The following is a 24,651-nucleotide window of genomic DNA, read 5'->3' as shown; positions in this document are numbered from 1 at the left end:
TGTTTCACGTTCACAGTTGAGGACACTGACGTTCCCCACCATCCTACCCACCACGACCAGGTTGGCCCTGTCCGTCCATGGGGGCAGGCTCCGTCCCTGCCTTTGTCTTCAGGTCAGCCGAATCCACAACAGGAATCTGACTATGGATGGGGGCCATGGGGCCTAAGCCAAATAACTTTTCTATGCAACTAAACATGAATCATGTAGCTCAATACCATCTGTTAATACTTTACAAAATAAATACCATGCAAACGTTCACCTGCCCCTGAGTCTTTCTGGTAGAACTTTTTTTCTGATTGCAAAGTCTTATCATGCCTGTTTCAATGCCAAAAATCCGAGCTCAGATTCAGCTCAGCATGGTCCAATAATATCAGGTTGGAGTAGATAAATTTGTCAGATAAAAATTGCATCTTGCTGGTTGGTGGGGACACAAGGAGCATGATGACATTTCTTTCTTTCTTTCAGACTGTCCCTTAATTAATCTGCACACAGCAGAAAGACTTGTTGGAATCAAGATGTAACCCTTCACCTGAGAGGAAAATCACTGATAAGAAGCCTAGGCTGTTGGATTCTTTATCTCTCTATAAAGTCATGCAGATCAAAATTAACATCCTTGAAGAGAAAAATGTGTTAAAAGGAAACTAATAAATAATGGAAAATAATGAATAGGGGAAAAAATAGCAGTATAAATGTTTCACTAAAACAAATAAAGTCTGTCCAACACTCTTTTTATTTTGGAATATATAGCTCATGCTATAAAACAACAACTGTACATTATCATAAATTATTCACAATATTTCAGTCCAGCCACATATCCCTTTTTCAGAAACTCTTCTGTGAAAAAAAGAGCTAAAGCAGGAAATTACTGTTTAGGAAATGACTGAAGCCAGAATAAAGAAACAACAATATTTACAAGTAATTATATCTTATGTAGGTTTGCAGCGAATTTTAGGATGTTCCATGTTTTCTAACTTTTTGGCCGCAAGTCTGTAGAAGTGTCATTGATTTTAAATAATTTGCACTGTAATGTTAAGCACTGGATATAAAGATATTTCATGTGATTAAGACTTCAAAAACCAAAATACACCAAATACCAGATTTTCTTATCCTGGACTAACTGAAGACAGTATCAGAGGAGGACATCATAAACACTTAAATATTTAAATATTTGCTTTTATACCTGCATGAAAGTTTACGAGACAACACAGGCTCAACTGTATTGTGATAAAGATACAACAAAATTAGTTAATGTAATTCAGAATATTATATATTAAATATTTCCCAAGCTGGTCTCGCCTTTAACCACAGTCTTTCTCCACTAGAATGGTGTAAAAAAAAAAATCCAGCCTGCTGCTACTTGGGAGTTCAAGGCCTTTATCTTCTCCTCCTACCTGCTGTGATGCCTTTAAGTTTGTTTCTGTCACTTAAGTGACAGCATTTCAACATTGTGAAAAACATTGCCAGCCTTGATTCACCCTGTAAATCTTTTGTGGTCTCATTATCTGCTCCTGCATTAATAGATTAGCAGTATGCATCCTTAGAGACTTGCTGTTGCAACATAGGCAGTATAATGAATGCTTATGTCAATCACAAGGCTGTCCAGAGGTCACCTCTCACCACAGGTCAACTGACAAAGGAAAGACCTTAAGGCACCATCCCTCCCCAAGCTATTCATAGTTCAAATAAAATCAATATGTAGGACTGCAGGAGTTGGGTTCTTCTCCCTCGTGAAGAGGTATTGCCACAAAAGTTGATGTTAGCAAGCTTACTTTGCTTTAGAAGGGACACCTCAGTTTACAAAGTCGGTACGAAGAAGTTGCAATAGACTTTTCTTTCCTATTGTCTAAAATGAATCGCTTCTCGAACAAGAAAAAAATGAAGAGCGGGGCTTGATTTTGTCCATCAGGAATTTATTGGAACATTGGATGGCTGTGGTTTGCTATTTCTGTGATCTATGTCAAACACATCATCAGAGAAGAGATCAAGTGGGAGGGAATGTGATTTTGATTGAAGAGTACGAGAGCACATGGATTTAAGAAATTTGTTGTACACTTTTGCACAATGTAAAATGATGTACTCTAATAAATCATTTATAATAAACACTACAATATATAAAAAAGTATTGTCCATTTTGATTTCATGGTGACAGCTAATCCACTACAGCTCACAGGGAAGTGAATGTGAAGAAAGTAAGAAGGAAAGAGAAAGAATACAGAAAGGCAGAATATAAACAACAGACACAAGCAAGGGAAGAAAAGACAAATCAAATTAGTATTCATTCAAGTGGATTTTATCTTTATGTGGATATATTGAGGTCAGCTGCATTATCAGCAAATTCATTCACGATCAGCCTCCGGCTCAGTCTTTCTGACATTAACATATGTGCTTGGGCAAATGCCACATTTAATGCATAGCCTATACACTGGTCATGTGCACACTCTTTCCATCTCCTGCCTATTTGGTTTTCCAGTTTTGGAGGAAGATATCTTGATGGTTCGATTGAATCCTCGAGCAATCTATTTAAAATATAGGCTAGGCCTATTACAGTATTTGCCTCTTATCCAGCCAGGTTACCAATTCAGACCTCAAGGTGCAATATAGTAGATATAACTCTTTTATCTACTGTGCTGTTAAATAGAGGTAAACTGAACAGGTTTGCATTAATCCATGATTCCAGTCCAATCCAATAAAAAGATTTTGATCTTTTTACAAGATTGAGACTAAAATGTATCGCAGCAAGCAAATGTGAGAAATGTTTCTCTCTAAAACGTATTCTCTATGCGTTTTCATCGAAATAGATGGCCTTCAGGACCAGACTGCCGACAGACATGCTTGAAAACTAACCGGGGGATGGGGGTTGGTTCTATCTGCGTGCGTTGACACTCTAATCATTCTTAAAGCTGCAGTCTGTAACTTTTTGCACTCTAGCGGTTAATAAACAGAACTACTTCTCCCTGTTTATGCCTATGGCGAGTCACGCATGGACTAAGCTCCTCCGCAGCAGTTCCAGACCTGTTTACCAGACTTATTATCAGTGTACCATAATGATTCAGGGTAATAAAAAAAACACGGTTTGGAAAATGGATTCATGTTGTACATTATCATTATATAATGTTTGTACATTTTGTACATGTACAACACAAAAAAAGTTACGGACAGTATAGTAATAGTAGAATAAACGCGAGTCCTACTTTGCATTTAAAGGGTTAGTTCATCCAAAAATGAAAATTCTATCATTAATTACTTACCCTCATGTCGTTGGACACCCGTAAGACCTCCGTTCATCTTCGGAACACAAATGAAGATATTTTAGGTGAAATCCGATGGCTCAGAAAGGCCTCCATTAGCACAATGCACTTTGCACTCTCAAGACCCATAAAAGTTACTAAAGACGTCGTTACAAAGTCCATCTCACTACAGTGGTTCTACAATAACTTTATGAAGACGAGAATTTTTTTTTTGCGCAAAAAACCCCTAAATAACGACTTATAGGCTATAGTGATGACCGATTTCAAAACACTGCATCATGAAGCTTCGAAGCATTATGAATCAGTGAGTCCATTCAGCGGTTTGAATCGCCAAAGTCACAGGATTTCAGCAGCTTGGCGGTTTAACATCGCAATCCGAATCATGATTCGATTAACTGATTCATAACTCTTCGAAGCTTCATGATGCAATGTTTTGAAATCGGTCATCACTATATAAGTCGTTATTTAGGTTTTTTTTGCGCACAAAAACTATTCTCGTCCACTGTAGTGAGATGGACTTTGTAACGACGTCTTTAGTACCTTTTATGGGTCTTGAGAGTGTACAGTGCATTGCGCCAATGGAGGCCTTTCTGAGCCATCGGATTTCAACTAAAATATCTTCATTTGTGTTCTGAAGATGAACGGAGGTCTTACGGGCGTCGAACGACATGAGGGTAAGTAATTAATGACAGAATTTTCATTTTTGGGTGAACTAACCCTTTAAGTCCACGGCAATGTATCTATGGCAAGCCATTTTGACTTTTATTCATTCACAGGATTTGAATTCTTGATATACCCAATTGGATTTTCACTAGTTAAAATGCTAATTCTTGATATCAGTAATTGTATTTTCACTAGTCAAATGTCACCATATTTTTTAGCCATAGAATTTAGAATTTAATTCTTGATATCTACAATTGAATTGCTAGGCTACTAGTAAATATGTTTATTTTAGATATCAACAATCAATTGCTACTAGTGACAATGTTAATTTATGATATCATGAATTTGATTGTTATAGCAAGAAAGCCATATCTAAAATTATATTGATATCAGGAATTGAATTATTGATATCAACAATTCAATTTGAATGGCAGCGCTATGGTGACATTTCATTAGTGAAAGAACAATTACTGATATCAAGAATTAGAGTTTTTACTAGTTGAAATTCAATTGATGACATCAATAATTCGCATTTTAACTAGTGAAAATGTAATTGTTGTTATCAAGAATTCATATCCTGTGAATGAATAAAAGTCAAAATGGCTTGCCATAATGTATCACATTTTCTGCGACTTTACTGCCATCTAGTGGACAACAAGAAATCTGTTTATTTTAGTCTACATATCATCGATACAAAGACTGATAGCCTATATACCAGTCTTTTATCTCATAAAGCATTTACTGTCGAATTCCAGTATTACCTTTTCTGAAATCATAAGTAATATTTAATAGCATTACTTCTTACTTATACTTATATGTTTATAATTCGCGTTTAACTTAATGCATTTTACAAATTTAAGAAAACAAATATAATATATTTTTAAATAAATTTAATAAAAACATATTTTAATTAGCGTTATTTATATTTTTATTCCATAATTACACGAAATAAAATTCAATAACAATCGTCTGAACGTATACGTCTGTACGTATGACATCATTGATGACGCGTGTAACCGTTCGGCGCTAATTTTCAAATGGTCGTCTGAACAGACGGAATAAAGAAAGTTTGGATCAGTTATACTGCTTATAAATCATCAGTTCATCGCAGGTAATTTGACCTTTCTTTGTTTGTACTTCATCTAAGATACCTTTTCGAAGCCACAATGTATCATTTGATCTATTATGCTTCAGAAGTGTGTTTAGCGCGAGCTAACAGCTAACAAGCGTTCATACAATGCTAAACTAAAATTGAAAGTGTTTGCATGTATGAATTTCGCTTTTGGAAAGGAGCTCCAGCTATGTAAACGTCTGCTTTTACATAACGTTTATATTGTTGACATGTTTGTTAGTTATTCGTTTGCTCATCTTAAGCAACTAAATAAACGTTTCGTGACGTTGTTTACATGGCGAGGTCTCCGGTTTAACCAGTGTTGGAGTAAAACAATGACTGCACTTAATGGAACAGCTGCATGTTAGTGGTATATGTATATGTGACAAACCAATATTGCTTCATAGCTTCGTTATGAGCGCATTCAGTACCCCGACCTCCCGGCCACTGCAGTGGTCTTCCCCGGCAATAGGACACAAAGCCGCTCTGTCAGCCACCAGCACACCTCTGCTGGATAATATCCAGGGAAACGATGATGAACATGAGAGGCGTCAAAGACGCAGATCCAAAGTCATCGACCTTCACGGAGTGACCGACTCCTCCATTAACGAGGCCGGTAGCCATAGGTTGGTTGAAACCCCGTGATCAGCTCCATTAAAAAAAACAAGACAGCACAATGTTCAAACTTATGTTTTTCTTTTCCCCCATAGTTCTACAGCTACACCCGCTGCTGTCCCTAAGCTGTCATCAGCACAGATATCTGAGCATTATTCAACCTGCATCAAGCTTTCCACTGAAAATGTGAGTTAAAATCAATGTACACTGACTTTACTGTATTTTTCCTGAAAATTCAACAGCGCTGTTTTACTTGTCCCCTTCCTTTTGCAGAAAATTACCACAAAAAATGCATTTGGTCTGCACCTCATTGATTACATGGCAGACATTCTCAAGCAGAAGGACTCTGAGATGAACTTCAAGGTAGAAACCTACTGAATTTGTATTTTGCTCCAGTTTACATGCATTATTAGAAATGATGATAACTCTGTGTTTGTGTGTTGATCTAGGTGGCAGCGGGCACCCTGGACGCCAGCACAAAAATCTATGCAGTGAGGGTGGATGCAGTCCACGCTGATGCTTACAGAGTTCTGGGAGGCTTGGGCTCTGAGACCAAACCAAAAGAGAGTAAGTAGATATTCAAGTTATGGGCCTGCTGACATGATGTTACATAAAACCAAGATGGCTTGTGCTGTAGGCCAGATTGGTCAGAGAGGGTTATGTGATCATTGACTTTATGGTGTACGGGTGGTGTCGTACCCTGCACAGAATGACTAAAATCTCATCTCATTCCAGGTCAAGATGGTGACGAGGAGGCTGTAGCCGAGGGCAGTCAGGGAGAGCTAGTGGCTGCTAAACAGACTAAGAAAAGACCTCCGAAGAAGACGGTGGAGCAGAACCTCAGTAACATCAATCTCTCTGAATCAGAAATGAAGTGTGAGGTGAATAATATCCAAGTGTGATTGAGTCAAGTCAATTTTTGTATAGCACCTTTCGCAATACACATGGTTTTAAATCAGCTTTATAGAAAATCATGACGTTAATGTTTGTAATATCTTCATGATTAGAGCTGGGCGATGATGCAATCAATCAAGCAGTTGAGATTTGCTATATAATATATATCACCTTCACAAGTATACTGTATGTATATGGATAAAGTTGGACATACTTGTATATCCAACTTTATATAAAGATTAGATTTGATAAGAACATTTTGCAACAATGTAAACAATCACACAGTTGAGATTTGGTATATATTGTTTTATGTATTTAAACTATATCAATGCTGGGAATGTAGGATGTATGATGATAAACTATAATTACAGTTTAAAACATTTCACAATAGAACCATCAAGAAGATTTTCTAGAGAGTACATATTCTGAAAACTGTTTCTTTGATGGTTTAAACAAATTGATTTATGTTGTGAGGACCCCATAAAGCATGTGGTGTAAACCTACAGGAAGATCTAAAGCGTACTTTGTGCAGGTGGACCCCATGTTCCAGCGCATGGCTGCTTCCTTTGATGAGAACAGTACAGCAGGCGTGTTCCTGTCTGTGCTCTTCAGTGAGGACAGTCGCTGTGAACTGCGCTTTCCTTCACATATGACCTTGCTGAAGTCACATTCGCCTCCTGTGCAGGTGCCCCAACAGAACGTTCCTGCCTCACCATTTACAGGTTAACAGCTTTCCACATCGCACTCTGTTCCAAGTTACAGGACAGTTTACTCTTGGGTTCAATGAGCAATATTCAGTGTTCATAACTTAAACGTTTCTCTACATGTGTTATGAGTTACAGTCGATCTGAGTTGTTTGACAATGTGAGTGCATTGAATACCTTTTTGATTCTTCCAGGTCATCTGAAGACACTTGAGGACAAGCCAATTTGTCCATCCTTAGAGGATTTCTCTTTTACTAGATGGACTCCTGAACAGGTGAGACTGTTTTGATGACTATTTAAAGCAACAACTTATTAACCCTTTTTCAACAGTAGTTTAAGTGCAATATTAAATGCGTTATATTGATTTGATCATGTCTTTCACATTGTTAATATAGAGCACAAACCTCAACCAGCTGCTTGAGAAGATGAAGCAGGGAGAGCATGCATTTGATGTCAATGCAGACATTGAGCCAGATGAGGATGACAGTCCAGATTTTGGGGATAATTTTGATGCAGACATGGATGAGGGCAGACCAGGAGACTGTGAGGAGTTTAAGGAACACAGAGAAGCTTGTTCAAAGAGCCCCCAGAAAGGACGGTTAGTACTTGTGAAATGTATTACACTAAAGTGTTTGCTAATTTGTTGCGTTACAAACAGGCTCTGCTTCACAATAGGGGAATAGTTGCGGTTTAATACTGTGAATTTTCACCATAAAGTCAACCCTAAGCTCGTCCTTACCTACTACCTACTATATATTCATGTTGTATTTTATGTATCTGAATATTAAATTGTATTTGCATTCAAATGTCTTTTCTGCTGTTTTTGTGTCCATTCACTGAAGTGTATTTGTGTTCTTAATAGAGGTGTTATTCCTATTGGTGAGGTGGATATTGCCACCATGTGTCTGCAGTTGTCTGATCAGCCCAGAGAGTACTCGTACTTCAGTCCCAGGACCATGGCGACCTGGGTCGGACCTGGCTACTGGCTCTTCAAACCTGGACATAAGCGTAAGTCATAGATTAGCCTTGGAGTGTTTGAATGTATGTTATTGCTTTCTTAGGGTGTTTTCACACTTGTAGTTCGGTTCACTTGGTTTGTTTGTTCCAGACCGAAAAAACAAACAAAAAAACATTTTGTCGATTAGCATTCAGATTGGCTTTTTTATCACCGAGCCAAAAGATACTGAACCTAAAGACATAGGGATACTTTCACAACCTGATTGGTCGGCTTTTATGACGTATTGCCTATTTTAAAAATGGAACTTACTGAACATCCAAAACAATGCTGTGTGCTGGGATAAATGCACTTGTTGTGTGTGCAAAGCCTGCATATGATGGTATTTTGACCAGCTGAGAACTCATGAAGAGATAAAAAAATGTGTAAAGGAGTCAAAACGGCGGCAGGAATCCTCTGTCACACACACAAACGAAGATCTGCTGTGAGGAGACGTGGTTCTGATGCCTGTACTGAACTGTGATGGCCAACATTGCGACTACCGATATGCTTGAGCATTCTGTCCTTTTTAGGGTCTCAACTCCCTGTTTTTGGTTTGTTTACATGTCTTTGGTCTGTGTTGCATTCAAATATCATTTGAACCGCACCGGAGTTAGTTTGGAAGCGGACCGAGACCCATCTTTTCAGCAGTCTCGGTCCACTTGTTTGGTGCGCACCAGGGCTCGGATGACAGCGTTCAGACATGTTCAAATGAACCGCACTAACAGCACAATCGCACCAGGGTTCGTTTTAATTGAACCAAGTGTGAACCCACCCTTAATATAATTTTTTATATTTCATTGTCTATTGTGTTGAGTGTTGTGCCATTCAATTTCTAATTTATCCTTTGTAGAGGATCACAAACCAGACAAAGAACCTCGGAAGCGAGCACCAAAGAATCCTCTCGTTATTGACTTTAAAGGAGATATCAACTTTCATAATTACTTCAAAACAACTAGAGTAAGTTCCTGTTTGCTAATTCTTTATTTTCACGACTTCCATAGACAAAAGCTTCATAACAGCAATTCGTAGAATGCTATTTACAGGGTTTCCGCGGGGTCATAAAAAGTCATAAATTTAACAATAAGAATTTAAGGCCATAAAAAGTCATGAAAACGTCCGGATTTTCCATACAAGGTCATAAAAACATTTAGCCACGTCTTAAATGGATATGCTCGTCCATTAATTTGTTCTTCCATCGAAATGCGCTCGCGGCGGCAATGGCATTCATTTGTTTCGCCTGTTGTAGTTCTCTATGAGGAATCTGGGTGGTATCACACTGCTATCACAGCGTTCCAGAACTACAAGGTCCTTGCGGCAGCATACAGACTTGTCGGAAGGACTTTCACAGAGACCCGCGCAAACTCCGAACATACTGTATCATACTGAGTCACTGCTTAGTTTAATTAAAATCATCCTGGCTATCACAATGTGAAAATGTACCTTTAAAGATCTATGGCTCGAAGACGGTGCGTTTAGTAGCTGGCTCAAGCCAGGCCCGGTTCTACGGGGGTGCTAGAGTGCTAAGCACCCTCAAACGCAAGTAAAAGCACCCTCAGTTGATACTGTAATAATTTTGGCGAAACAGATTTGGCAGATTTGCAAATTTGTTTCCTCTGGAGAGCGTCAAATGCATCTATTACAGCGAGTGTTTGCAGCGGTGAGTATTGCAGCCAATGATTGCAATCACAGATATAGTTATTAATCTCTTGAACGTGATCGTAATCTCACCGCTCAAAACGGCAGCGTTTTTAGGCTTGTTGACAACTTAATTTTTATAACGGAGCTTTGTGAGATCGCGATGAACTGACAAAGCAACAGCATTTTAGGGATCGTAGCGATCTTGGCTTGCTTTCGAGGCTACAGTCTGTAACATTCATTGAATAAAACTATTGCTGCTAAGAGGACCGACGTCTTTTTACAATTACATATTGTCCCAAAACACATGAATATACAAATTATATTCAGTGTATAGATGCATTGCATAGAATGGGAATGGCATATGGCCATGTTTACACACATATTGCATAGTAAAATGGTATATCAAATTATTATTTTATATCTTTCATAACATTCAGAATCATCTTTATACAAAGTTTGGATAAAAAAAGCTTGAAGCATAAAAATTGACTGGTGAATGAAAAAAAAAAAAATCCCATTGTTTTTGTCTATTCATGTCTTTTCATTTTCTCAATAAATAGTTCTGGTGTCCTCTACAGAGCAGAGGATATAGCATATAACATAGGATTTTTTTTATGCTCCAAACAATGTAATGACCTAAAAAAAATGTAATGTAAAGGCAGACTAATAGATTAATATACAATTTGAAGCAAAATATTTGTGAAATTCCAATTATTGGTAAAAGTGAATAGTAAATAAATAATCATACATTTCTCACTGTACACTGCTGTGGTGGAGCACATTTACTAGAGCACCCTCAGTAATTTCAGAAGCACCCTCAGTGATTTGATTCTGGAACTGGACCTGGCTCAAGCCCGTCGCTAACAATCGGTATCAAGCCTATTGCACTATGTGTAAGAAGACGTTGGAGCTGTCTAGTTTAGGCATAAAAGCCTTGAAGTCGCATGCAAAGTCGGAAAAGCATATCGTTGCTGTAAAAGGCCTGCAGCGGGTGCAGGCGATCCGTCAGTGCTCCGTCACTAACGTTACCCGGTCCAAGTACAGCACGGGATTCCGTTTCAGTCGCATCCAGTGCCAGAGACTGACTGACTGACTGACTTGTTATTTTGGAAAGTAATGCCATAAAATAATTGTTAATTTACAATGTTACTTTACAATGTTCCTGTGTTCTTGATACTCAAGAAAAAGAAGGCGAAGGCTTCAGTTTCTTAATCTTAAGTAAGAAATAATAGAATTACTCTTTAAATAATAAAACTTGTTACTTTCAATGAAAGTCAATAATAAAGACTTTTGAAAGGAATTTAAATGACTGAAGTTATTTATCGTGATTCGTGTAGGTCATAAATTCAAATCATAATGGTCATAAAAAGGTCTTAAAAAGTCTTAAATCTGACTGATTAAACCCTGCAGAAACCCTGTATTTAATCCCTCTAGCAAAACTTTTAAACCTTGTAGAAGTCAGCAGCAGATTATTTGGTGACAAACTGACAATGAAATGCTCGTTATTTCCAGGCAGCAACCACTATTAGTAAGTCGGCTTTGAACAGCAGCAATAAGAAAACCACACTTCCAGCAGACTTCCAGTATCCACCCAGTAACCTGTCACAGCTCAGCCTCAAACCCACCAACACAGTAAGAGCATGAATGGTTAATACACTTCAGCATTTTGATTGTGGCAAATCTACAACATCATTAGAAGAATGATTTACAAGAGATTGACTGCTGGATTGGTTTGTTTTGTTCATTTTACAAAGCTGACTGATTCATTTTCTCACTTCAGCTCAGTGCAGAAGGAAAGAAGAGATTATCGGGAGAGCTGGGTGGGGACATAGGAGAGTACGATTACAACAATGCCAATGACACGGCCAACTTCTGTCCTGGTCTCCAGGTACACTAAACACTACTGTTATGTGTTATAGGTTGGCATGGAAGACAGTCTGTTTAACGGTTAGTGGTTTCTGTGAATAGGAAGGGGACAGTGAATATGCTGAAGGCTTTGGAGGATCTGATGACTCTCAAACAGATCGACCGACACCTTTCTCTCTGGACACAGATGACATCTCTACTTATGGAGAGGACTGTCTCGTCCCTGAGCCTCACAAGGTAAAATGTTGGACAGAAGAGGACAGATATTTGGTTATTACGCTACACCGTGATCATGTAGTGAGTTTTTGTTTTTATTTCAGTTGTTTTGTATAGATAAATCATTAATTGTTTGCTCATCTAGGTAAACACTATTGAGATAAACTATGCCAGAACGGCCAAGAAGATGGACATGAAGAAGCTGAAGACCACTATGTGGGGTCTCCTAACAGAAAGTCCTGAAAAACCAGCCACGGTTTGTAATTGTATCTTTCTGACCTTGGTGAAGCTGTTATTTATTTACTTTTGTCAGTGTCTTTATAGCAAAGTTTAGAAGTTCGCGTTTGCATACTGAACTTGGTGTAATAGTAATCACCCTTCATCTTCATCTCAATCTCATAACTAATTGTTTTTTTCCCTCTATAAATTTGTAATTCTGATCACAAAAGGCAGAGCCGATAATTTGGAAAAGGTTTATAGAGGGGAAAAAAACGATTAGTTATGAGATTGAGATGAAGGGTGATTACTATTACACCAAGTTTAGTTCACCAAGTATTTTTAATATTCCTATTGCTGTACAATATACTGAAGGAATAAAATAAAAGGATTACAAAACTAAACACACAAATTTAAAAACCTCTGCAAAAATTATTCCAGAAAAATTCTAAGACAACAATACCATGTCACTCATACATTATCAAAAGCTAATGTAAAAATGTTTATAAATGTCTCTTAATTTCACTCAAAGTTGATGATCGTCTAATACACTCTTGTGAACTGGTCTATAGCCTTGGGCCGGCTTCTGCAAAAGCGTGCTCACCTCTGGACTTCAGTTTAGAGCTAGGAACATTTTGCGTATGAGATCTTAATCTCTTTGATTTTATGAATGTGAATCAGGTCAGCAATATATGGAGGGGCTGTACCATGCAAAGATTTAAAACAAACATTAAAATCTTAATTAACTTTGTAAGAAATTGGTAACCAGTTAAAACGGGTCATATTTACGAGTACCTGTCAACAATCTTGCGGCCACGTTTTGGACCATCTGTAATCTGTCCAAAATGTTCTTTTGAGCACCATAGTAAAGTGAGTTGCAGTAGTCTAATCGAGTGAAGATAAACGCATGAATAACCTTTTCCAAATCCTTATGGGCTGAAAAAGGCTTAATCTTGGTGATCATTCTTGGTTGAATAAAACTCATTTTAACAACTTTATCTGATTGTCACATTAAGCACGGTCACACACAATTTTTTTTACTTTGTTGTTCATCATTTCTTGTGGTCAGTTGATTTAACTTTTTTTTTTCTTCTTCCAAATAACTTGCTTTTACCATTTACAGCAGGTGGAGAATGAGGAGACAACAGAAGTACCTGGAGAAAAATCATTCAGCCAGTCTGTCAGGAATCTTGTACAAAGGTACAGTTTTTCAAGGCCTGGTGCTATGTGTCTAACAGTCTAAGGATTGACATTTTTCATGCATATACTTTACATTCGGTTCTTTTTCCTGCCCCACCAGACTTCCCTCCACCATGGCTACCAATCTCTCAGTACCGTTGGCTTTTGTGGCCCTTCTGCACTTGGCTAATGAGAAAGTGGGTACTACTTTCTGCTATATATAATGATTTCAAAAACTACTGTAGATGGAGGTCTGTTTACATTTCTGTGATTTTTAATATTAGCATGCCGTTTATTATGTTTAAAGATCTACGTTTCTTGCATTAGTTTGCATTGAATATTTTGTAACTTATAGGCAGAATTATTTGTGATCTCATGATGCATCACAACATGTGGTTGCTGTAAATCTTAAAGCTCTTCTTTCCATCAACAGAACTTGGAGCTGCACAAGATTGACTGCATGACCGATATCATCATTAAACAAGGCCACTGAAAACTGATACAAAACTTTTATACTAAAAAATCCAGTCTCTTATGTTCTCCATAGAATGTAAAATATCTATGTGGAGCCAAAACAATATAATCAGGATCATGTTAAAAATGTTGTACAGGAAACTACCACAGATTTTTTTAAGTGAAACTGAAATATGTCAAAAGCATGTACCAGGAAAAAAAACAGCAGTGTGCAGTGCATGAATAATATGATTGCTTTGAAGATATGTTTAGCAATAACTTGTTTTAGCAGCTTCAGTAAAAGTAAATGCAAAGTTACTTTTGTCAATGTCACTTTTTACAAATGTTTTATTTAAATTGTAAAAATTCATTTTATAACTTTGAGGTTTCTTTTAGATGTATATTCTACATCTGATTTTGAAAAATAAAAGTTATCAAAGTATTGTTGGATAATTCTTTATTATCGGTTTATATTGTTTTGTATGTAATATGATGTCATTTTGGAATGATATAATGTTTTGCATGAATACATGTTATGCCAGAGGCTTTTAGGTGGAGCCAATTGTTGCCTGTGCGGAAGAAAGGAGTTTTCTGTTTCGTGCATAGAAGTCTAATGGTTTTGCCCTAATAATGTCATGCTCAATCATGTTAAAAACAACAAACTGAAAATATATATATGTATTAAATAAAGTAAAACTGCGTTTAATCACATATAAAACATTTTTTAAGAAAAAGTAACAGGCGTTTCTGGCCTTACGTGAACAATCTCATACCTGAAATGTTGATGGCTCGATTAGAGTCTGCGCTCTCACCTTACAGGTGTCATGAATCAGCGCCCTCTGGAGGATGCTATGGGAAGTGGCGCTACAGAGGTGAGCCAAAGCATCGCGGCTGAGTGAATAGACTGAATTAGAGACCAGGAAGTGTTGACACGGTGTACATCTGTTGGTCATTCGAAGAAACGGTTACAAACATTTTAACTCCAAAGGACGGTGAAATAGTTTTTTTCGAGGAGTAAATAAAAACATCAGACATGGGGTTGGGTGATCCAAATAGTACGGTAAGTTGTGAACGTAACGATAGCCAGCAGGTGCTTGTTCGCTTGTTTAGTTTAAAAGTAGACTGATTAACGTTAGCTGTGTAAACTCGGTTCCTCTCTATATCCGTGTAAATTATATTTTTAAAGTGCTGCGAAAGTTTACACTAGAGCAGGCTGATAGATTATTTTTTTGGTTTAGTTTTACCTGTTGATGTGAGTTGACGTAAATTACTCAGACCAGGGCGAAGCTCGTTTTTCAAGTTAGACTTAGTTTCTACGTTCCTGTTGTCAGTTAACGTCGATAATTTGCTTGAATTGCTTAAACAAATGTGCTGTTTGGATACTACTTTGGTACTTAAGCTTCACCCAATTTGTATTGCAACTTTGTTGTACAGATTTGTTTACATAGATGGATTGAATTTACCTTGAGCTGTGAAGCATAACCGGCTTACAAGACAACCGGCACTTATTGAATGGTGACTTGGTTTAGATGTGTTTTAACTTACAGTTGACAAATGTGCTGATCACATCACACGTCCTCTGTTGACTGTTGAAGTGAACCAGGGGCCCGTTTCAGAAAGGAGGTTAAGTGAAAACTCTGAGTAGGTTAACCCTGAAATAAGGGAAACTCTGGGTTTTCTGTTTCAGAATGGGAGGTATGTCAAACCCGAGAAAGCAGGGTAAGCCAAGCCCGTTTCTGAAAGAGAGGTAACTTATACTCAGAGTCAGTTACCAGGGTAACTTACTCTGTGAACCTAACCTGGTCAGGAGCAGGTTTTCTTTGGTAAACCCAGAGTTTATTTCGTTCTCCTCCCCCTTTTTAAAGCACCAGCAGTGTTTAAATACTTTATTCATTATTTCAAACGCCACAAATGCTTTTCTTACTGAGTATTTTGGTTGTATTTCAAGTATAAATATAAAAAAATTATAAATTTAATCTAAATCTAAAGTAAGCAAAGTTTACTTAAAACAAATTAAATTATCTGCCACTTGACAAAAATACAAAGTAAGAAAAGCATTCTTTGTGGGAATATTCATTGCTCATATTTTCATCATGAGGACACTGTCAAAGTGACAAAAATGGCATGTCCTTTTATACAGGATCCTGACGTTCACTTGATAAACCTCTAGAAGTAACCTAATAATTAGGATTTCCTTTAGGATTTCCAGTGGTTGGGCGCATTTATGACACTCATATACCCATCATCACACTTTCTGAAAACTGATTATTGTATGGAATGGAAGGATGCTGCCAGATGGTAGTACAAGATATATGGCATAACCACCACCACAGCTGTTATATAAATTTATTTACATTTTTTATAGTCATCTTTATTTCCTACAAATACTTTATTCTTTTTCCTGTTGGGTGTTAATATTCTTCCTCCATCTCCTCTTCATCTGTCAGTGGTGCTGGTGTTTGGCTGGCCTGAGTAGAAGTCAAATGTTTAATGTCATTACCCTGATTAATAAATGTAACAGGTGGGATCAGAGAACATTTCATTATGAGAAAAGAGCATAGACCCTTTTCACAATTCTGGGTTTCTGAAGCTGAAGTCGTCATAGTTGGGTTAACTCTTATAACGGTGAATGAGAGAATACATCAAATATATATTTTTGTGTCTCCATTTGCTCAAATAGCAAAATAAAAACTCCACAATAGTGATTTCACAACTTTCAAAAAGGGAAAAATTAAAGTTAGATTGATAACTGCAGTGAAAAGAGAGAAAGATGTTAATTTTCACCATCACTCCCATAGACGCTGTATTAGAAACACTCTCACAGCAGCGGTAACTTGATTTTTGTAATTTGATGCAAAAGTAATATAATACAAAGTATTAGTGTTATAAATGTACATACATAAAAAAAAAAATACAAAAAACGTTGCAGGATTTACGATATTAATGACCATTAAAACGTCATCACAGTCTGTGAAAAGGGTCTATGTGGGAAAAGCTGCTGTACATTGGACATTGAATGATATTTATTTAATGTGTCAAATGTTTGTAAAGTCATTAAACCTACATCCATGAACATTTTATGCTTAAAGCTTTTCCTGATTGAATTATTTTTTTTGTTTTTTGTTTTTTTTTAGCTGCTGCTGCCACATTCTTTGTTTGCCTTTTGGATACCATGAAAATTAAACTTCATTAAAATAATTAAGAATTAAACTTGTGTATTGACCTGGAAGTATGCAAACGTCTTTTTGTTGGGTGCTGTTGCCATGGTGAATCGTAATTTCGGAGCTCCATTGATCGTGGCTTTTCATAGTTGGAGTGCATGAGCTTAACTCAGAGTCAGTCTACTCAGAGTTGATTGAACTACCTCAATTCAGCTGTTCTGAAACCCAAAACTCAGAGTTTCCCATCTCAGAGTAAGTCAACTCAGAGTTCAGGTTTAAACTCAGAGTTGGTTGAACCTCCTTACTGAAACAGGCCCCAGAAGTGTGAGATTCTCATTCTGGTTTGCTTCTAATCAAGTTGATCAACTGTAAAAAAAAATGTTTTTAAACAATATCAACAGTACCGCGTAGGGCAGGCCTTTAGACATCCCTTTTTATTTGTATGTGGCACTGTGGTTAAAATACAATTCTTCGACAGTTTTGAATTACTGAACTTGACTTGTATTCAATTACAAGTTTGCTATTGTTCTTGAAAACATTTTGATGCTGGTGTTACACGGACTTCAAGGAAGAAATAATGTTTTGTTTTATACAAAGAGTAAGAAAGGTGGACATTTTCTAATTTCCAGTCTAAATGGAAAAGCAGTTTAGAAAACCTATCTAAATCCTTTAAAAACAAATACACTGGTAAATCATATAATAAACAGATGAATACATGTTTTACTTTGTATTATGTTGTTGCTATATCACATAGTCACAGATAGGCCTATCACATGGAACCATTTCTCCACAGTGATGGTACTTCAGGCTGTCAGTATCTGATGTCACCTAATAGCTTTCTGCCATTCTGCACTGCAGGCCTTGTGTTGTGACCAACTCACACAGCCATTGACTAGAATGGAAAGGGTGGGACAGAGAGAGCGGTAGTGACGCAGCATTGCTTTTAGTTTCCTGGTAACACCTTTTGTTTATGAAGTATCAGTTGTGCAAGATAGCTTAAAGGTGTTTAGCATGGCTAAACGTGAACAAATCCCCCCAGGATTTACTCTTTAAGTACCCTAATGACACAATGCACAAGATGGCAATTATGGGTCTTGCACTGCATTTTACAGTTGGTGTTTTGATGTGTGAAATGTGGTAAAGCCATCTTTTTACATCGCTTTTGTCAATATCACACTTTAGATGTCACGCCTGATCCTTAGCATCTAAAGGCATTACTAAGGACTGTTTTGTTTTTTTTATAATAGCTATCTGAACATGGTATGAAAATGATGTATTGTAGTTATTTTTATTGTTATTAAGTATTTTATTTAATATTAAAATGGGCAGCACTGTATTGCAGCAAATTCTTAAATTGCTTAAATCATTAATTCTGTTATAACAGAAATTATTAAATGTAGCTCTCCATATATTCATGTACACAAGTCATAAAAAGACTATTATGTTTGATTAGATCAAGCGTGAAGCACTAACAACTTATTGTAAATGTTTTGTAAATGATTATATATATATATTAGTGCTGGGAATCGATTAAAAAAATTAATTAATAATTTTTTTCTGTAATTAATAGCGATTAATCGCAAGTTTTTAATATTTTAAGTTTTTAATATTTTTATATTGTAATAATTTCAGTTACTCTCCAAATTAATGTAGAAACAATTTAAAGACATTTAAATATGTATTGTTTAAATATGTATATTTTAAATATGTATTGTAATGGCATCTTTTTATGAATGAAGGCAAGTATCACTCATACTAATGTCTCTATGAAACATTAATGACGTTACATTACAGTATAACTGAAAGCTCCCAATTTCAACATTTATTAGGCTTTAAAAAAACAACTTTTAATTTAAGTGAACTTAAAACAATCTTTACATAAACCCATTATAATAAATGTTATTTTTACCTGTGGCCTTCCCTGTTAGACATACAGAAATGTAATAGTTATCAAACACCTTTCTTAACTGCATAAATATAGATTAATCATCATTAAAGCTATAATTTTCTCTGTTCCTGTTGTTCTTTGATGAACATTAATGACCACAGGCCTCATCAGTGCTCCTGTCACTTTAAGGACAGCCGCTGCCGAACATGACGTGGATCTGACGCGCTGTCCCGCGTATCTCATTTCATCAAGTTCATTTAAGACGTTATTTAACTAATTTAAGACGCCTAATATGAGAATACTCAAAATTCTCTGTGTTGTTGTTATTGTTTGTTCAAGAGCAAAAGAGAACTCAATGTGATCAGGAGACTGACGCGAGTCTGTCTGTGCGTCGAGTGTGTGTGTGTGTGTGTGTGTGTGTCAGAGTGTCCCTCGATTAGCTGACATTAGACGCAGCCACACAGACAGGACATTGACATACAGCGCGTTCTCTTGTCTTGTCGCGCTTGGAAGCATTTACATGAATAGGAGCGTGATCATGTAACGCTAGGCAAAAATGGATATAAAGACGGACGCTGCGTTATTTGCGTTAAATATTTTTAATGCGTTAAGCTGAAAAAATTAATCGCCCGCGTTAATGCGTTAATTTGCCCAGCCCTAATATTTATTATGCAGTTTTTTACACATACACATTCTTCATATCATATGTTAGATCTCCTCATACTGAACAACCACTGCTGTCAATTAAATCGTTTTAAATAATTTAAAATAGTATTATTTTTAATTAAAATATTTTGTGAACTGGCTATAGGTTCTTTGATCATCCTCAACAAACTCACTGTAGTGCAACATCTCTGGACTGTCTAGATCAATAATTACCAAAAACATTGTATTTGGATGGCTATGACAGGGTCATTAAAAATATGTGTGGTGAAATGTGCCCCTAAATAGCTTATAATTCCTAAACCGAATCCTCAAAACTTTATACTACTTGGTAACAATATGCGACACAACTAGCAAAGAAATCTAGATGCACTCTAGCGGCTGCAAATCTAATTTGCAGCCAGGGTAGTCTAGCAACTCTCCGCTGGTTTGCAAGCTGGAAAAACCAAACTCTGGTCAGGCCAATCACATCGTGTATAGAGTCGGTGGGCGGGCTTAACATAATGACGGCAGAGTTGCCGCGGTTCCGCGTGCTACTCGTAAACAAAGAAGCTGGCGAACAGCGGTCTTTCGAATTGACGTTGGCTGCGACTCTGGAAGACTTTGAGTTAAGCTTTTCTTTGAGAAAAGAACAAAGAACAGCACTGAAGTCATTCGTAAGAAAGGAAGATGTGTTCGGAGTTTTGCAGACCGGATACAGCGAAAGTTGAATCTATCAACTAGCTCCACTTCACCTTCTTCGTTGCTCTGGTTGGTTGTAGCGCTATATCCTATTGCGTGCAGAGGGAATTTGAAAGACAACCGCTTATCCCGCCCCTCGGATTGAGCCCAGCCAATGGTGTGTTCCCAGACCCAACATCTTGATGTGGGTCTGGCTTGTCAGACTACGACACAACACATAACTCTAAAAAAGTCTGTAAACTTTTATGGAGATTGGACGATAGGTGGCGCTGGTGCTATAACAGTAATAAACGTTTAAGACACTATATTTTTATGGTAAATTATGCTATCTGAAAATGTCTTTTTTCATCTCAGAACCAAGTTTTGTAAAGTTCTGTAATCCACTCTGATTTAGGTGGTTACAGGCTTGCTAAATAATGCATATCATTTTACGAATGCACTCAAACCTCGGTAACTGATGCTTGAAGATGTATTTTATTTGCGTATTTTAGTTTTTGCATATGAAATGTATTTCGTCTGTATAATTGTAAACCTTGCTTGCATGCTATAATTTATATTTATGGGCCAGATATAAGGCTGGCTGTTTTTACAAAGTTACAGTCTCTTTTTAAACTGCTTCATCATCATGAGTTTCATTGTATAGATTTTTGTTGCCTCCTCTATTGCGACAACAATGCAAGTTATTTTTGTGTAACTGTGTGCTTGTGGCATTTTGATCATGTTTTGTTTTTTAATTTCTCTGAGTGCAGGAGCCGATAGAAGGAGAGTCTTCGCAGGACATGGATCCAGTTAAATCTCTACAGTCTCAAGTGGACGGGGTCAAGGACATTATGACCCAGAATGTCGATCGGATCCTGGCCCGTGGAGAAAGACTGGATGATCTGATGGGCAAATCTGAAGACCTGCAAGCTGGGGTGTGTCTTTCAGTACAAAATCTTTGATTCTTATCGCATATTACAGCTCTAAGCCCTGCACACTGTTTTTACTATGCACACAACCATTCAAACGTTTGGGTTTGGAAAGATTTTCTTATGTTTTTCAAAAACGTCTATGGAAGTAAAAAAAAAAGCCAAATATTTTTGAAACAAAAATAAAAATACAATGCATTAAAATGCATTAAAATGCGTTAAAATGCAAGCATGGTTAATGGAATGCATATTTTTTCAATTAGTGCAATTCAACAAGCTTTTTTGTTTCAAAAATATTTGCCATTATTTTACTTCCATAAAAGTCCCTTACGCTCTCAAAGGCTGCATTTTTTTGATAGATAATGCAGTAAAAACAGTAATATTGTCAAACATATTATTACCATTGAAAATAACTGTTTCCATTGTAATATATTTTAAAATGCAATTTATGTATGTGATAGCAAAGCAGAAATTTCAGCAGCCCGTTACTCCAGTCTTCAGTGTCACATGATCCTTCAGAAATTAATCTAATATGCGGATCTTACTGACCCCATACTTTGAAATAGTAGGCTACTGTATGCAGCTGTAGTCCCACACTTGTTGACATTGTAATGGTCTTTGCTTTCTGCTTTTTAGGCTCAGAACTTCAAGCACACCTCTCAGAAGGTTGCTCGCGCTTACTGGTGGAAGAACGTGAAGCTGATTGTGCTTATTGTTGTGATAGTCCTCGTCATTGTGCTGATTATCATATTCCTTGCCACTGGTGTGATCCCAACCAGTTCGCCCGCACCCAAACCTCCCACCACCCCAACACCCTAGGATTTCTGTCAGTTACACAGGCACACACGCATGCACACACGCATGCACACACACACTCTTTATTTGCACATTTTGCTCATAAACCTTCATATCTCATGGTATCACACCTCCTTATTATGAGGAGCTTCCATAATGACAGCTTTGAAACCTTTAAATGGAGGATTTTAAGTAGTCTATATAGACAGAATGCTATCTATTGTCTTAAATACTTCTCACCTCCTAAAACATCATCCTAATGGCCACTTCAGCTGACTCTATGGTTCTCTAAAGCCTGATAAATGCCACAACTGTAATAAATTACTTCAATTACCGAAATATTGTTCATACTGAAGGTACGCTTTAAATAATCCTATACTGGCATTGAATCCGAGAAGGTAATGGGCGAAAGTTCTCTCTATTGAATTATGAAGTATATTTAAAACTTAGATTAGATTACCGTACATAAAATGTTGACTTGTAATTTGGGAATACTTTTAGATCTCCAAGTGTCTCTATTTTGTACTCTGTACTTTGTTGTGTCCACATGTATGCATGTCATTTGTAAAAGGTCAAACCGGAAAACTGTTGCATTGTCCAAAACACACCTTTTCTTTAAAGGAAATGATACTGTTTGGAATGTTTTTCCCTGTCTTAAATCTTTACTGAAATGTGCTATGCCCCAAGTTTCAAAACAGAGAAACCGATTTCCTTAATATAGAATGAATGAAAGCTTTTTATGAAACGAGCACCTGAACAAGGCCATTTAGATTGTTTTCTATCCTCATCATAAATCACTGCATTGTATTTGACATGCAGTGTAACACTTGCACTGTACCACATGCAGTCAGTACTGTAATCATAATTTAATATTGCATCAAAGATTTGCCTTGCTCTGTGGGAGCTTTCGGGAACCCAAGAAGCATAACCTTTTACTGTATGGAAACAGAGCAAGGAGTAATGTTTTCGAGTCTGTACTGTCATTTTCAGTTTGTAGTTTTTATTTAAGAAAATGCTACCACAGCCATTGAAAATGACTTCTGAATGTTTTTGTTGGCTTGTCATATATTCGTCTGCTGGGTAGCTTTTGCACTTTGCTTTGGAGAGGTCAAGGTGTTGTATGTCAGTCTATCTGCATGTAGTCAGAATGACGACTGTGCGAATGTCTGTAATGTCTTATGCTGTATCTCTTGTAGCTTCAATTAACATCATACTGTATGTAAAAATGTATTATTCTCCCATGATATTATGATCAAAATCAAAGAAAACATTTAAACTTTTTAATCAAACATTTAATCAATTTAAGTTTTAGTCATCTATAAATAAAAACTTGGAAAGTGCCTTGGATATGAGTCTTATTAGTGTAAACAGCCTGAAAATGCAATATTTTGTAAATAAACATGATCTTTCAATAAAACAAATGATGAATGTGACATATTTTTAATGCTCTCATTTGTAATTTACATAGACTAATGGTAAACAATTATGAAATACTATTGGGTATGTGTTTAGTTTCCCATGTCCACCATCTGGTATGCAAAATGGAACAATTTAGATATTCAGTTTTAGATATTGACATTGCCAACAGATACTGACCTTAGCATTCATACATTAGTGATGGACACGGCCAGAGGTAAATAATGTGTTTTTATGGTTACTGCATTGAATTCTATAGATTCTAACAACTCAACATTGAAACAAATTGGTTAAAAAAAGAGCAAGTTAAGGAATGCGCACTAGTTATTGTCCAAACATGTTTTTTGTTTTTTTTTACCCAGCTGTGATTTTTTTTTTTTTTTTCCTACACCAGCTGCAGCTCACTTTTCCCTCCAGATTTCCAGCGACTATTGTGATTTGTGAATCGGTTTGATCTCCTGGGTACAACTGTCCATGTATGAGGACATTATAATTTAGTGAATATCTCTGACACCATACATGTCACAGTTTTAAGTCTGGATGTCCTGTAAAGACCACATTCAGGGCTTTTCAGAGATATTTGTTTTGAGGTTTAACCAGGACAACAACAACTCCTTGGCCTTTAAAAATGACTGAATGATCAAATTTAGCACTCTTATGGAAATATGATAATATTTTGTAATTATAGTTAAAATCTGGCAGATTTTCAAATTGTTTGTTATAAATCAACATCTCATGAAAATGTTATGGGGTTTCTAATCAAAATATGACTTTATGTTACAAAACAGGGCATTCATTTCATATATGTCTGTAGAGGACACCAGGACTTAAATCGTGATTAGGCATTTTAGCAGACACAACAAGTGAATGGGGAAAGAAATGACATATCAATCATCCCATAAAATATTAGATATTATTATGAAGATGTTTCCAACTATTACACTTCTTTTTTTTCATTACATGTTGCTCCGAGAATACATTAATATGCAAATTAGAGACTGTGTAGGTACATTGCATTGAATGGGAAAACTATGTACCCACATAAAGTAATGTTATATCAATTCATTCCATTATATCTTTAATTACATAGTTGATAATCATCTTTAAACAAAGTTTGGTTTAAAAAAATATTTATTTTTTTGCCTATACATGTCCTGGTGTCCATTTACGAAGACATAGCTTAACATATGAATAAAATATAATTAAAAAAATGTTTTCCATTAGTTTCTCATGCTCTAAACAATGTAATGACATGAAAAAATACAAAAAATCCTAGGGTCTTATAGCTTATTATTAGAGCAGTAACCTAACCATGTTAACTGATTCTTTAAAAGAACCG

General features: G+C 36.6%; 2 protein-coding genes across 2 annotated transcripts; both read left to right on the top strand.

Moving 5' to 3' along the window:
- Positions 1–4,907: 4,907 nt before the first annotated feature.
- On the top strand, positions 4,908–14,249 carry ncaph (non-SMC condensin I complex, subunit H). Its single transcript, XM_079813995.1, has 18 exons — positions 4,908–5,022; positions 5,430–5,648; positions 5,733–5,823; positions 5,911–6,000; positions 6,087–6,204; positions 6,373–6,518; positions 7,064–7,253; positions 7,430–7,509; positions 7,631–7,833; positions 8,098–8,243; positions 9,083–9,189; positions 11,383–11,502; positions 11,651–11,758; positions 11,839–11,973; positions 12,098–12,208; positions 13,292–13,368; positions 13,469–13,544; positions 13,781–14,249. Exons 2-18 carry the CDS (start codon positions 5,437–5,439, stop codon positions 13,838–13,840), a joined length of 2,070 nt encoding a protein of 689 aa, XP_079670121.1. The 5' UTR covers positions 4,908–5,022; positions 5,430–5,436; the 3' UTR covers positions 13,841–14,249.
- Positions 14,250–14,644: 395 nt separating this feature from the next.
- On the top strand, positions 14,645–23,338 carry vamp8 (vesicle-associated membrane protein 8 (endobrevin)). Its single transcript, XM_079816279.1, has 3 exons — positions 14,645–14,860; positions 20,943–21,107; positions 21,738–23,338. The coding sequence occupies exons 1-3, from the start codon at positions 14,834–14,836 to the stop codon at positions 21,918–21,920; spliced, it is 375 nt and encodes a 124-aa protein (XP_079672405.1). The 5' UTR covers positions 14,645–14,833; the 3' UTR covers positions 21,921–23,338.
- Positions 23,339–24,651: the final 1,313 nt, after the last annotated feature.

This window comes from Gobio gobio (genome assembly GCF_949357685.1).
Source record: "Gobio gobio genome assembly, chromosome: 4".
NCBI lineage: Eukaryota > Metazoa > Chordata > Actinopteri > Cypriniformes > Gobionidae > Gobio > Gobio gobio.
This window is presented reverse-complemented; position numbering and strand designations above follow the sequence as displayed.

Excerpts from the sequence above, each read along its gene's own strand:
- ncaph (XM_079813995.1), top strand. The coding sequence starts at position 5,437 with ATGAGCGCATTCAGTACCCCGACCTCCCGGCCACTGCAGTGGTCTTCC. Across the intron at positions 6,001-6,086 it reads ACTCTGAGATGAACTTCAAG|GTGGCAGCGGGCACCCTGGA; the intron begins GTAGAAACCTAC and ends GTGTTGATCTAG. Across the intron at positions 11,759-11,838 it reads ACTTCTGTCCTGGTCTCCAG|GAAGGGGACAGTGAATATGC; the intron begins GTACACTAAACA and ends TTCTGTGAATAG.
- vamp8 (XM_079816279.1), top strand. The coding sequence starts at position 14,834 with ATGGGGTTGGGTGATCCAAATAGTACG. Across the intron at positions 14,861-20,942 it reads TGGGTGATCCAAATAGTACG|GAGCCGATAGAAGGAGAGTC; the intron begins GTAAGTTGTGAA and ends CTCTGAGTGCAG. Across the intron at positions 21,108-21,737 it reads CTGAAGACCTGCAAGCTGGG|GCTCAGAACTTCAAGCACAC; the intron begins GTGTGTCTTTCA and ends TCTGCTTTTTAG.